General features: G+C 38.5%; 2 protein-coding genes and 1 long non-coding RNA gene across 7 annotated transcripts; 1 reads left to right on the top strand and 2 right to left on the bottom strand.

Annotated features, from left to right (window-relative positions):
* Positions 1-378: 378 nt before the first annotated feature.
* Positions 379-1,533, bottom strand: LOC117236170. Its single transcript, XR_004493798.1, has 3 exons — positions 1,486-1,533; positions 663-1,398; positions 379-538 (listed from the first exon to the last, which is right to left on the bottom strand). It is a non-coding gene; the product is annotated as an uncharacterized LOC117236170 (long non-coding RNA).
* Positions 1,534-2,217: 684 nt separating this feature from the next.
* LOC117236089 lies at positions 2,218-6,695 on the top strand. Of its 2 annotated transcripts, XM_033498742.1 has the most exons (11): positions 2,218-2,462; positions 2,762-2,872; positions 2,938-3,159; positions 3,241-3,316; positions 3,386-3,564; positions 3,646-3,901; positions 3,978-4,208; positions 4,283-4,363; positions 4,429-4,526; positions 4,652-4,763; positions 6,508-6,695. In XM_033498742.1, exons 2-10 carry the CDS (start codon positions 2,771-2,773, stop codon positions 4,754-4,756), a joined length of 1,350 nt encoding a protein of 449 aa, XP_033354633.1. In that variant the 5' UTR covers positions 2,218-2,462; positions 2,762-2,770; the 3' UTR covers positions 4,757-4,763; positions 6,508-6,695. The 2 variants fall into 2 exon arrangements, with proteins under 2 accessions (XP_033354633.1, XP_033354632.1); XM_033498741.1 differs by lacking the exon at positions 6,508-6,695 and having other exon boundaries at positions 2,219-2,462; positions 2,724-2,872; positions 4,652-5,284.
* On the bottom strand, positions 4,244-10,893 carry LOC117236091 (twisted gastrulation protein homolog 1-B-like). Of its 4 annotated transcripts, XR_004493785.1 has the most exons (5): positions 10,267-10,893; positions 6,997-7,225; positions 6,683-6,889; positions 5,558-6,592; positions 4,244-5,458 (listed from the first exon to the last, which is right to left on the bottom strand). XR_004493785.1 is itself a non-coding variant. In XM_033498746.1 (4 exons), the coding sequence occupies exons 2-4, from the start codon at positions 7,217-7,219 to the stop codon at positions 6,285-6,287; spliced, it is 738 nt and encodes a 245-aa protein (XP_033354637.1). In that variant the 5' UTR covers positions 7,220-7,225; positions 10,267-10,893; the 3' UTR covers positions 4,244-6,284. The 4 variants fall into 4 exon arrangements, 3 of the variants coding, with proteins under 3 accessions (XP_033354637.1, XP_033354638.1, XP_033354639.1); XM_033498746.1 differs by having other exon boundaries at positions 4,244-6,592; XM_033498747.1 differs by lacking the exon at positions 10,267-10,893 and adding an exon at positions 9,003-9,616 and having other exon boundaries at positions 4,244-6,592.
* Positions 10,894-11,768: the final 875 nt, after the last annotated feature.

Raw genomic sequence — 11,768 nt, 5'->3', positions numbered from 1 at the left:
ATAAACCTAAGTGTCATACAAAGTTTGAATTGTTCATCTTACATGGATAATTCTTGTATGTGCACTGTGCACCTTTGATACTTATTCTTCAAGATCGAGAGGAATACCGGCTTGCCTGCGATTGTCAAGTATATACTTTTATTGAACTGTGTACTTGTACATTTATTCATATCTATAACGTTTCCAAGGTGAAGCAGCCAACGCATGATCGAGCAGCTACAACGACTTTTACCTGCGCATGATTATAAAAGTTATGTATTAGTGGGATAGTTCCGTAAGAGTAACGATTTGATTCAGAAGTAATTGCTTCCGTGTGCGTAGCTGGCGTGTAGGATCAACATATTGTGATAGTTAACTTCGTCAATATGCGAATCAGACTGTAAAACGACATTTTTTAATATTGTTCGGGTAAAATCGTACTTTACCAAAATTAGCAAGTGTTGCCAGAAATCATCAAACCCTGTCTTAGCTGCCCACGATCTTACGACTCGCTCCTTTCGAGAAACCGCGAACAGAAATTACTAGCGATGAAATGAATCTGAAATTACTGTAAATAATTACTTTTCATCCTCAAATTGTCGAACGATGCTCGACGTATTATTCCTGTTCATTAATTAGAACTACATAATTAAAAAATTCACAAGAATATAGAATATAGTTACCTTCCTGTTAATTCTATTGTCTGAATTATGTTTACATTGACATGTACAAGCATTATATACATATAATGTACCATTCATTCTTTCTTCCCTCGACTTTTCTCTTTTTATCCTTCCTCCCTCCACACAGCAATGCTGTTGCAAACGTAAACGGTGCCATAAACTAAGAAAACGAAAGTAAAATAATATCAATCGGTTATGTCCAATTTTGGAGTAGTCATTTACATATAATGAATGCTTCTTTTAGAAGTAAGATAAATTTACGAGTCCAAAAGCAGGTGCTTTCGGACACGCGTTTAAATGGATTTCATTGTTTCCTAGATTCCAAGTTCTATTATTTATCACCGACGGTAGTTCCCATACATTAAGAAACACCCCAGTGTAAAGATCGGGAGACCGCAAAAGGGTATTCATTCGAACATCAGGGTAGTTGTAAGGAAAAGAGGATCGAAAAACACGGCTATAATATTACACTGTTACACCAACTTTACCGTTAAACCCCTCCCTTCTATCCTTCTTACCACATCACCCTCCCCACCTAAGTCACGATGTCCCTCGCGCGCGATCGCGTTTCCACTCCGATCGGCTTCTCTCCTTGCAACCTTTCTCACCTCTTCCTTTCCTTCTTTCGCCTTCCTTCTGACCCATTGCTCTATCCTTTTCTTTTTTTATCAACGTCTACGTCACCACACGCTCGGGCCCCTTTCACCTCGCCAAGCGTCGTGTCTTCTCTCGATTTCTCAAATAAATGAAAGACATAATGCATAATTTGGATGATCAGTAAGAAAATAAGCAACAGGATTTAAGAAAGTTTACATAGACTTACGTGATGCGATTGAACGTTGAAAAATAATACTTGAGAATCCTTCGACTTTTTCTTTATAAAAATTGTATGCTGCCTTAACAACCATTTAATATATGTATATAATTTCAATTCGCATATTGTTAGGTATTGGCATATCAAGTAATTAACTTGTTCTATTTCTTTACATTTGTTTAATGATTTATTCAAATTATTTTCGTAATGTAAAAACAAAATAAGAGTTTTCTGTTACATATAACGAAAATTAGTATATTAATAAAAACAGAATAAAAAATTAATAAGTATAGAAAGTGTGTGCTAAAAACATGATACTACCTGTCCGAACTGCCTTGAATCAAGTTTGATTTACGATAGTGGTGTCCAAAAACTTTTCCAGTTAACATCTTAACTAACTATACCAGAATTATCTCATGTCACTATCATGTCAATATTAGTAAAAACTTTTATATTTTTCTCATAATCATTGTCATTATTTTTATAGAAATGTTTTACTATAGCATATAATATAAAAATTCGACATTATTACTCGCAGTATGTTTCATTATTTCAATGGTACATAAATATAACATTTCTTATAAAAAATATATTGTAGGTATACAAATGGAAATAGGTGATAATAAGAATGAAATAACATTACAAAAATGGTTTAAACTTTTCATTAGAAAATTTTGTAGGTTGCGCGTCACTAAATTCACTATGTTCCCTAGGTTTAGGAGGTTGTTCGATCCTTCGTACGGAACGAGTACAAATGGCGGCATCTAGTCAAGTTATTTCGTATTAAATGTTTTGTTGAAAAATACAACTACAGATGAGTGTAACCGTATTTCGGTTTTTATATCACTGAATCCAAATGATGAGGTATGCACGAGGCAGCTCACAATGGTGCCGGTAACTGTGCTTCAATATCACCGTCAAATTTGTGATTTGTATGTCTTCTACTAATCTAGTATTGATAATACACCGTCTAACGGAAAAAGCATGTAAGTGATCGATTTGAGAAACTTTTTGTTGTAAAATCGTTATCGTTTTAATTCTTACAGTCCTTTCTATTACAATAAAATTATCATTTCAAAACATTACCATTACTGTGTTTATTATTATTCTATCTCTCATTCTTGTTGAATAATTACTATATTTCGAATATCTTACATCATGTAAACATTAGTTTTTAGTAAGATTTTAAAGATAATCTCTAGCAACAAAGATAAAATCATAGATTTTACATTTTATTATATTAATAGGTGATTAAACTTGCTAATACAAGTATAAAACTTAATAGGATGTAAGTATGGCAGAAGGTGGAATAAAACCAAAGCACAGAAACATTCAGGTATCTAAATTTCAATTGGAGGTAAATGAGTGTCTTGGTAATTGGCTAGTGTACTTACAGGTTAGTGTACTTTTTATGAGTTTCATGTTAAAGTACGCAAAAACAAATTACTTTCTTTAATACAGACGCTTAATGGCCTGTGCACAGCGGGTACAAAATTGGCTCAATCATTACAAACACTTTTGTCAGCTCATGATACGTTAACACAATGCAGGTTAACAGGACAGTGTCTTGCCGGTTGGGAGGAGCTTACAAGAGCAACATGCATAGCCAGCAATACTGTGAAAAATCACATTATTTCTGCATTAAGGGATCATGAAACTCGAGAGAATGAAGGGCATAAGCATGTACATATTTATTTTGAGTTATCTTATCTCATAAAAAATTTGTATACGACAGATTTTTATATTAAGCAACATGATTTTCAGGACATACTTAGAGATAATTTATTGTCATTCATAAATCTACAGTATCAATTCTGCGTTGCTTGTTGCGAATGCTTAGGTGAGAATTAAATTAAATCTTATTTAATTTTTTATTTACTTCAATGTGATTTAGGAAATTATTTTTTAGGGGGAATGGCAGAATGCTCCTGTTCTCAGAGTGGTACAACTGAATGTGATATTGCCTCTCTTCAACAATGTTTTGAAAGACTGTACAGTTCACAACCACTAGTATCTTCGTCGTCAATGCAACAATCTGTACAAAATTTTCGTAGATCACCTTTACCATATCCCTTATTTCCTCTGCAGGTACAAACTTTGCAGCTCTTTTGTGACTTTCTTTTTTTCCTAATATTATATAGTGTTTGTATCGTAACATTTATACAATAGGTTCAGAGGAGATGGTCCGAAACCGCAGCCGTGGAAATGTCGGGTGGAGTATTAGGAAATACTATGAGAAGATGGTCTATGCCATGGGATTGTAAAAACATCACAGGCTGGCCGCAACAAGATATTATGTCGCAATTAAGAATACCTCATCAAAACAGAAGTAGATCTACCACACCAGATGCAATATGGAAAGCATCTACTATGGCTAGTCACGATGGCTTGCAGGAGGCAATTCAATTGTTATCTTGTAAACCAGGTATGTACAAGAGAAAGAAAACGTTGTCGGTTATAACGATTTATTACAATCTCGAATTATTTTAATATTTATATAGGAATTAGGCCACTAAATAAATTAACTGCTTACACAAATCAGCATATCCCAGGTGTTACATTAACAGCGTGCAATTTTGAGTCAAACTCCGATTCTATTATGTGGCCACCATCTCGCAAAAGTGGTTTCCCAAGGTATTGGCCACGTGGTTCCCATTCAAGTGACCATTCTGATCAATCAGGACATCGCGAAAGTGATCAGAGTGCACATAGTGGAGAACACAGAGATTCGGGTAGAGATTTGATGTATATTAAAATTTATTCGTCATTATTAATTGCAATAAATTATTTATTGTACGCTGTGCAGAACAAAGTGGAACTAATGGTAGTCACCGAGATAGCAAAGATAGCATTCATTCGCACAGTGATCATAGAGAAATCGAATTTGGTAAGTATACGCGTTAAGTGCAATGAATAAAGTCAATCACGTATAACGTTGGACTTTCCCATTAGGTACCGTAGATACACTACCATTACGTAAGAGCAGTTCTTCGACGGATTCTTGCATATCAGCCTATAGTCGGTCAGGTTCCGAGAGCGCGGGTGGTGGGGTAATGCATGATTACAGTTTAAAACAATTGTTGCTATTATTATTACTTGTGGTTCCTGTATATTAGCTTCGATCCATAAACGATTATCGAATAATTAATAACATTAGTAACATTAATAATTTCAGGAATGCGCGAGATCTCAATTATATTCTATGTGGAGTGGCAGTGATTTGCCTTTCATTAAATTGCCAGAAAGCAATGAAACGCAAGACGAACATCCGCCTGTATAAATACGTGGTATGTAAACATGTTTCATGTTTTTCTTTCAAGTGCTGCAACTTTTGTTGTATTTATAACCGCAATGCAGTAACGCGCGTTAATAATGCGTATATGAATTAATGTATGTGATTGTTGAAAATACGCGTAAAACGCGGCATTCGATGTTCAATATAAACTAGAGTTGAATGGGTGTGTTTGTACAATATATTGCGCGATAAATCGGTACATAATCGTTCAAAGAATGAAATATATTCAAAATAGAATTGTTTATAAAAATTGATTGTAAGATTTTTGATTGTCTGCGCTAGTTTATTTATGGACGATCATTTGATATTGGCTCCGTTTTCTCTGTCTAGTCTATCAATAGTTTTCAAGGAAAAATTGCTCATCGGTATCTTTCCAATGTAATTTCATTTCCGAGTTCCACTCTTAGTTCAATATGTTAAAACTTTAATGGAATCTCCAATTTTTAGTATCAATATTATGCTAATATGTTGTTATTTATATTACATATAACCACATGAATTGGAAATTGAAAACTTGAACATTTTTTCCTACTCGATCCCTTAAACTGTCTTAATATCATACATTGGTATAACCAAATGCAGTATTAAACCATATAGTATAAATTATATTTTCTACAATTTAATTATTCGCGTGTGCATAATATCATCAATCGTACAGATCGTCTCTGCTCCTCTAACGTGCGTAACCTCTATCATCTTGTTAATATCATAGTTATAGTCATAAAACTTCTTATCGTCATAACATTGGTCAAAATTAGTCGTCTCTGCTCTTCTAACATACGTAACTTCTGTCATCTTGTTAATATCGTATAGTCATAGAACTTCTTATCGTCATAATATTGGTTAAAACATTTTAAAATATAGAAAAGTAAACATTAGAGGAACACAGACAATAGGTTTTATTTGAATAATTGACGCATCGGATACGCGTCAATTAATTATGAATGAGTCGATACATGTACAACTTGATTCATATGGCACAGAAAAAATAAAACATTTGACACCACAGAGTTACTTACATGCATATTTAACATTTAAGAATGAGGAATGAGACTACATGCTATGCCGTTGAAGTCACACCATAAGCCAATCAGTTCGAAACATCATTAAATTTGTTTGTTGTTTTCTTGCGTTTGCTTAATTAAATCCAAACGCGATACCATTAGATGTATCGACAATCGATAGCTCTCAGCCTTACAGAACATAATGATTTAAATTATATTTACTAACGAACGGATCCCTTTTAAAGGGAACGATGTCCATCACTTATCGCATATTTTGTAGAAAATCGTTCTAAAAGGACGAGATAGTCGTCAGTCGTAAAGTTAGTTTTCACATAATGTCGAAACGATGAGTATCACAAACAAGTACAAACGACGTCACTGTTTGTAATTCAATTCTTGAAAGTATCATCGTCACTGAGATTGCACTCACCCATGACATTTTTAATTTTTATACATTTTAATACATACAGTCCACTGAAAGAAACAGGCTGAAGAAAGTACCGATAATATTAATCGATCTCATCTTCCACCAAATCATCTTCGTCTTGGCCGTAATCATCGTACTGATCTTTTAAGTCGTCCTCTTCTTTGTCCAAAGGACAATGTATGCATCTGGATTCGTTTATTCCATAATTAATACAGGTGTCTCCTATACATTCGCAACAACCATCGTGAAACCATCTGTAACTTGTAGCACCCATGCTTTGGCAAGACGCCCGACATTTGTTCCAGGAGTTACATTGAGCCATAAATGCAACGGTGCAATTCACTGTCATTACGTTTGGTTTCAATGGATGTATCTGTTCGTCAGCGGTATCTGAAAGGACCACAAATTTCTTCGTTTGAACGGATTTCATGTAAACGTATCTTTACAACAACAACAAAGAAGGGAAGTATAAATACATACGCATATGGTATTTCATTTCTTTGTCGTGTTTTGGTGTAAATAAAGACATGTCGAAATCCACCGGAAATGTGAATGTGAGCCAACGTTCGTGTGGATCCGGTTCTGCAGTTAACGCTTGGAACAAGCCTGGCATCGGTTCGCTAAAGTCCTCTACGTGAGACTTCTTGCTTAATGGATTGTCCGTTATGTTTGGTTTTGGACATAGATCTACAGACAACGAGATATACGATTAAGAAACGCAGCAGATATACTTGTGATTCGTAACGTTCGTTCGCGAACATAGAGAACCGTAGGAAATAGAAGCGACGGCTTACCTACGCATGAACAGCACTCGTCGTAAAGGTAACTAAGACAAGAGAAACACTCCTTGCAGCAGGTACATGTAACGAGATCGCATTTGCAGCTCTGCGTAAGCATACACTTACTGACAACACTGGCGCAAATCGCTTCGTTGCATCCTTCGCAGTGTTTGATGATTGCCGACAGAAATGAAATTTCAATGATAGCGACGACTAGCGTTCTGCTCCAACTCATCATCGTGTTCTAAAAAAAAACAGTACATCGGCGGACATTAATATCACACTGGCTCAACTGGTTTCAACGGTAGGCGAAACTTTTCCTTTGCGCTTGGCGGATCTTTGCGTCGATCGAACGAAATAAAACACGTTCCGAGGTCAAACTTCTAATGTACATAGCGATAGGAACAGCGGTATCAAGTTTACATGTACTGTAAGAAGGTTATCGAGATCAATTAAAAAAGCGATAAATTGGCGCCACTTCCTTCTAATGATGTAACATCGCGAAGGAGCAAGAACACACGCATCTACTATCAAGTCTACGGTGGACCGTGAATCGCGTATGTTGATTACGACCATGAAGCTCGATTAAGGTTATTAAGAATATTCATGAACGTGAGTCAGGATGTCATTAAGAGGGGGTCGTGTGCCGAAACAACGAACTTTTAATCTTCAGTGTTTCTGAAACACCTATCCTTCCTTCCAATAAACGACTAAAATCATCCATGGGAATCCACTGATCGATGCTACCCTATATTCAAGTTTATTTGTATATTTAAAACTGATTTTCTCTCATTCATGAAGATTTATCAATCGATAACTTTCATTCTTAAATATGCAAATAATGATATTAACCAAGCGCGTATGGTAATTAATTACACGTTAACGAAAAGTACGGTATACGAAATACGTAGCAAGATCAAAAAGCTAGCGTATCGAGTACGTGATTCTGCGAGATAGAAGGAGCGAAGGAATGATTGCAAAGACGCAATGCCCGATAATTCGATGCAAAATGATTGCACGCGTAATAATTATAGCTTTCAAAGACCCCAATTAAGTAGCTATTTATATTCTGCATAATCACGTCCTACGATGTTTCAAGTGAATTATTATCGGAAAGGAATTTCATTCCAACGACCTATTACATGCATGGATCCGAGAAAAATTGCGTTTAATTCGAGAATTACCTGGCTACTGTCGCTGTTTACGAGTTTCCAGTTTCAACACTTCGCTAATATCATTATTTACGTACAAGAAATTCTTCGCAAGCTACGAATTTCCTTGCCGTGTCGACAAACGTATTCGAGAGACACGTTCGATATTACACGATAGATTTCCTCACGAATTCCTCAATTTCACTGTATATCCGCACGCGATCCTTCGACGGTGATCGTCTTGGTGAAACGAACTTTAACCGAGTAACAGGATGGATATTAAAGCATTCTTTTTCATATAGGACCCCCCACTTTAATGTTCGAAAGGTAGCAGTTGTAAATGAATATCGAAAGGAGCGGTTTTATGACGACTCCTTTCGGTTATTTGATCGTTGCTTGACGATTCGAGTAACGTCGCACTACTTTTGACAAATGCCACTTCGTTAAAACCTAAGCTTTCTTCCGAGTCGGAACACCGAATGGAATGGCTCGCTGATTCTACAGGCTCATAACAAATATATATAGATAGATCTTTCGAGAAATTCCTTTCCTCAGCGTGTCCATTACGAGTTGCCTTTGCGTAAATATTCACTTTGGATGTTGATTGCTTTGCACAACTGTACACATATACGATACTTAATGCGCAAATACCTGGCGTTCTTAGAATTCGGTAAAGTACATCGTAATGGAATATCGAACTAACGGAAAAGCGCGACTAATTTCGACTTACGAAGCATTTTATTGCCACGGTGAACAATACGATTAAGAAGTTTGATTAAATCGTTTTAACGAAAGATCGAGTGTCCGCGGCACTCGTCAACAGAGCAACGTGAAATACGTTACAGTAGCCTTCGGAAATATTCCGCGTACATTATATTGGAAGAAAAAAATCCTCGTCCTGCTCGTTGCTTCTGCTCGATTGTAAATACACCGATAAACCGTGGAGAAACGGCTGCAAATTTTATTCGTCGAAGTGGCTAATTGAAATGCCGTGGATGTCCTATGCAACGAAGGAATCACGATGGAGGCACCGCGCGCATCGCGACTAGAGACTGAACAATTTTAGAAAAATTCCAACTGTATTGAAATGTAAACGTTCGTCATTCAGGGACAGACGTGCTTACAGCCTCGCCTTGTTCTGGCCCGAGGCAATGGAATAACTTCAATAACAAACAGCAATCGCCTTCGTGGAAGGTATCGTAGCGTTCGCATCGCCATTCAAATTTCTATTTCTTCGTACCGTTCTTTATTTCGGTAGCAGTTGTATCGAAATGATCGCGAATGGCGTAGCACGAGCTTCTTCTTTCTCTTTCCTTTCTGCTTCCTTCTCGCTTCTTTCTTTTCGCTCTGCTTGCACCGTTCCTCTCTTTCTTTAGCAGTTCTTTGACTTGTCTGGCGTTGTCGCTGCCGCGAAAACGCATATCCAATAAGAGGCGACGAATAGCATACGGATGCATCAACAATCGATTCAAACCGCGCGAGTATTTCTAGAAAGAAGCGTAATTTTCTGTGTTTTCTAAATACCGTACGTTAATAGTAGTTTCGTTGAAAAATTCACGAACATCTTCGTCTTTATCGGTACAGTTGTTTCGCGTTTAAACGGTTTTCACGTGTTTCGTCTTTTAGCAGGAATTTCTCGGCTGATTTTTTTTTTCTTTTTTAAGAATCTTGAAGAACGCGCAACGTATGCAAGATCTCATCGGACCAAAGGCTGCTCTGTTCGTATCGATGCTTTTAACCTGTCGTTTCTTCCTCGTTCTAAGAAGCAATAGAAAAGGGGGACTCGATCGATCGTGAAATGGCCGACTATAAATGCGTGCACGCGGCCAAGATAAACGTTTCGCAAGAATCCGATATCGCGTGGCAACGAAATATGTATATAGAATCGAGCATACTCGGTGAAGCAAGCGTCTCGCTAATTTTATAGAATAGCGAAACCGCGACAAGATCGACTCGATATCACCGCAACACGTCGGATGATCGAAGCTATTTGAATCATAGTAACTGCGCGAGTAGATCCATGGCGCCAAGCCTCACGGCTACGACAAACAACACGAGCGTCGATACTTTTTTCTTTCCTATTTTTCATCGCTGCAAGATCCACAGAAACAGAGATTCGCCAGTATGCTTTTACCTGACAATGCTGAAACGTATTCCAACGAGCAAGCGGTGGGTAGAGCGGTAACCTATGCACGGGTAACTATTTTAAGCACGCGCAACCGGTTCGCGTTGCGACTGGTACGAAACATGTTCTCTCCGTCAAACGTATCCTTCTTAACGTAAGAACAGCGTATTTTCTTCAGCAACTAGCAACTTGCAATGTTTTGGCTTTTCGCGTCGGATCCTCGGTGTTTCCAGAGAACAACACGATCTATCGATCTTATCCGTTCGCACGGCCCACTCTTGCTCGCACTAGCTGACACTTTCTCTGAGCACGATGTTTGTCCGTGGTTGGTCGCGTATTCGCGCGGACCGACCGGTTCGTAATATTCCGATCTCGGAATCGATGCGTCGCAAGAGCTCGAGGCAGCGCGGTACACACTACTGGCGAACCAGACGATTCCACCGAACCGAAGGAAGGTGGAGAAGAAAAAGTATCCTGAAAATGAAGACGAGCGGATCTATGACGGGTGCGACGAATCGAAGAGCGACTCTCATTGGACTGAATTAAGGAAGGACGTGGACCGAGAGAAACAGAGAAGCGGAAAGGGAAAGAGGTGTAGGAGGAGGAGGAGGAAAAGGAGGTGTTGGCGATGGTAGCCAAGCGAGTTGGTAGTGGTGGTGGTGCTGCAGCCGCTGCCGTTGTTACCGTAAGTCGTTGCCGAACACATTGGTGGTGGTGGTTACTGATAGCGATGGTGGTGGAAAAGGAGAAGAGAGCAGCGAGTCCGCTCCCGCAGTCTGCTAGACTCCAAACTACCAACCGACCGAGACTGGTTTCAATTTTTTCCCGACTTTTTGTTTTACCTGTTCCACTGCGTCTCTACCTTTCCCTCCGTCTCTTTTCTTCCTCTTTCGCTTCTTGTCCGTCGCTCTCTTATCCTCCTCCCCTCTCTGCTCCCTTCCTACCTTTCTTCTTACTCTTCTTCCTCCTGATCTCCTACATGTTACTTTTCTCTCTTCGCTCTTTTCTCCCCCCCCCCCTACGCTCTTCTCCCCCTTTCTGCCCCCCCCCCTCTTCGCTATGTGATCATCCCTTAACGCGAATGTCATACTCGAGTAGAAAGGTGGAGAGCACATTCGTTATTTGTCACTAGTCGATAGTTATCGTTAGACCCAGGTACCACAGATATCGCAGGTATCTGGAGGAAAAAGCATCTGAGAGTGGAGAACACGAAGGAAATGCTACTCGTAGCTCTCGTTCCTTTGAATCACCTTAACGGAAGCGATTTCTCATAGGAAGCGGAAGCCTCTCGATCGCTTATCCTTTATTTCAGATCCGTCGGAGATACGCTAAATGTCCGTTTACAACACAAGGTGTTCGGTATTTGCTAGTTTATCGTGTCTCGACGTGATTAAAAATTTTCGAACCGGTGTTTGGCCACGCGGTCGACGCTAAAGACTCGAAACGTTCGTTTACGTTCTCTCCGTTTACGCTATCCATCGATTCTTAGTTCGCTACTGATGCTATTTCGT

This window comes from Bombus vosnesenskii, unplaced genomic scaffold, assembly GCF_011952255.1.
Source record: "Bombus vosnesenskii isolate JDL3184/JDL3185 unplaced genomic scaffold, Bvos_JDL3184-5_v1.1 scf7180000013340, whole genome shotgun sequence".
In the NCBI taxonomy this organism is placed as follows: domain Eukaryota; kingdom Metazoa; phylum Arthropoda; class Insecta; order Hymenoptera; family Apidae; genus Bombus; species Bombus vosnesenskii.
This window is presented reverse-complemented; position numbering and strand designations above follow the sequence as displayed.

What these genes read in the sequence shown, in the direction of transcription:
- LOC117236091 (XM_033498746.1), bottom strand. Translation starts at nt 7,219, where the DNA reads ATGATGAGTTGGAGCAGAACGCTAGTCGTCGCTATCATTGAAATTTCA. An exon ending in CGAGTGCTGTTCATGCGTAG is followed by an intron (nt 6,890 to 6,996) that starts GTAAGCCGTCGC and finishes CGTTGTCTGTAG; the next exon opens with ATCTATGTCCAAAACCAAAC. An exon ending in AGAAATGAAATACCATATGC is followed by an intron (nt 6,593 to 6,682) that starts GTATGTATTTAT and finishes TGGTCCTTTCAG; the next exon opens with ATACCGCTGACGAACAGATA.
- LOC117236089 (XM_033498742.1), top strand. Translation starts at nt 2,771, where the DNA reads ATGGCAGAAGGTGGAATAAAACCAAAGCACAGAAACATTCAGGTATCT. An exon ending in ATTGGCTAGTGTACTTACAG is followed by an intron (nt 2,873 to 2,937) that starts GTTAGTGTACTT and finishes TCTTTAATACAG; the next exon opens with ACGCTTAATGGCCTGTGCAC. An exon ending in ATTGTTATCTTGTAAACCAG is followed by an intron (nt 3,902 to 3,977) that starts GTATGTACAAGA and finishes ATATTTATATAG; the next exon opens with GAATTAGGCCACTAAATAAA.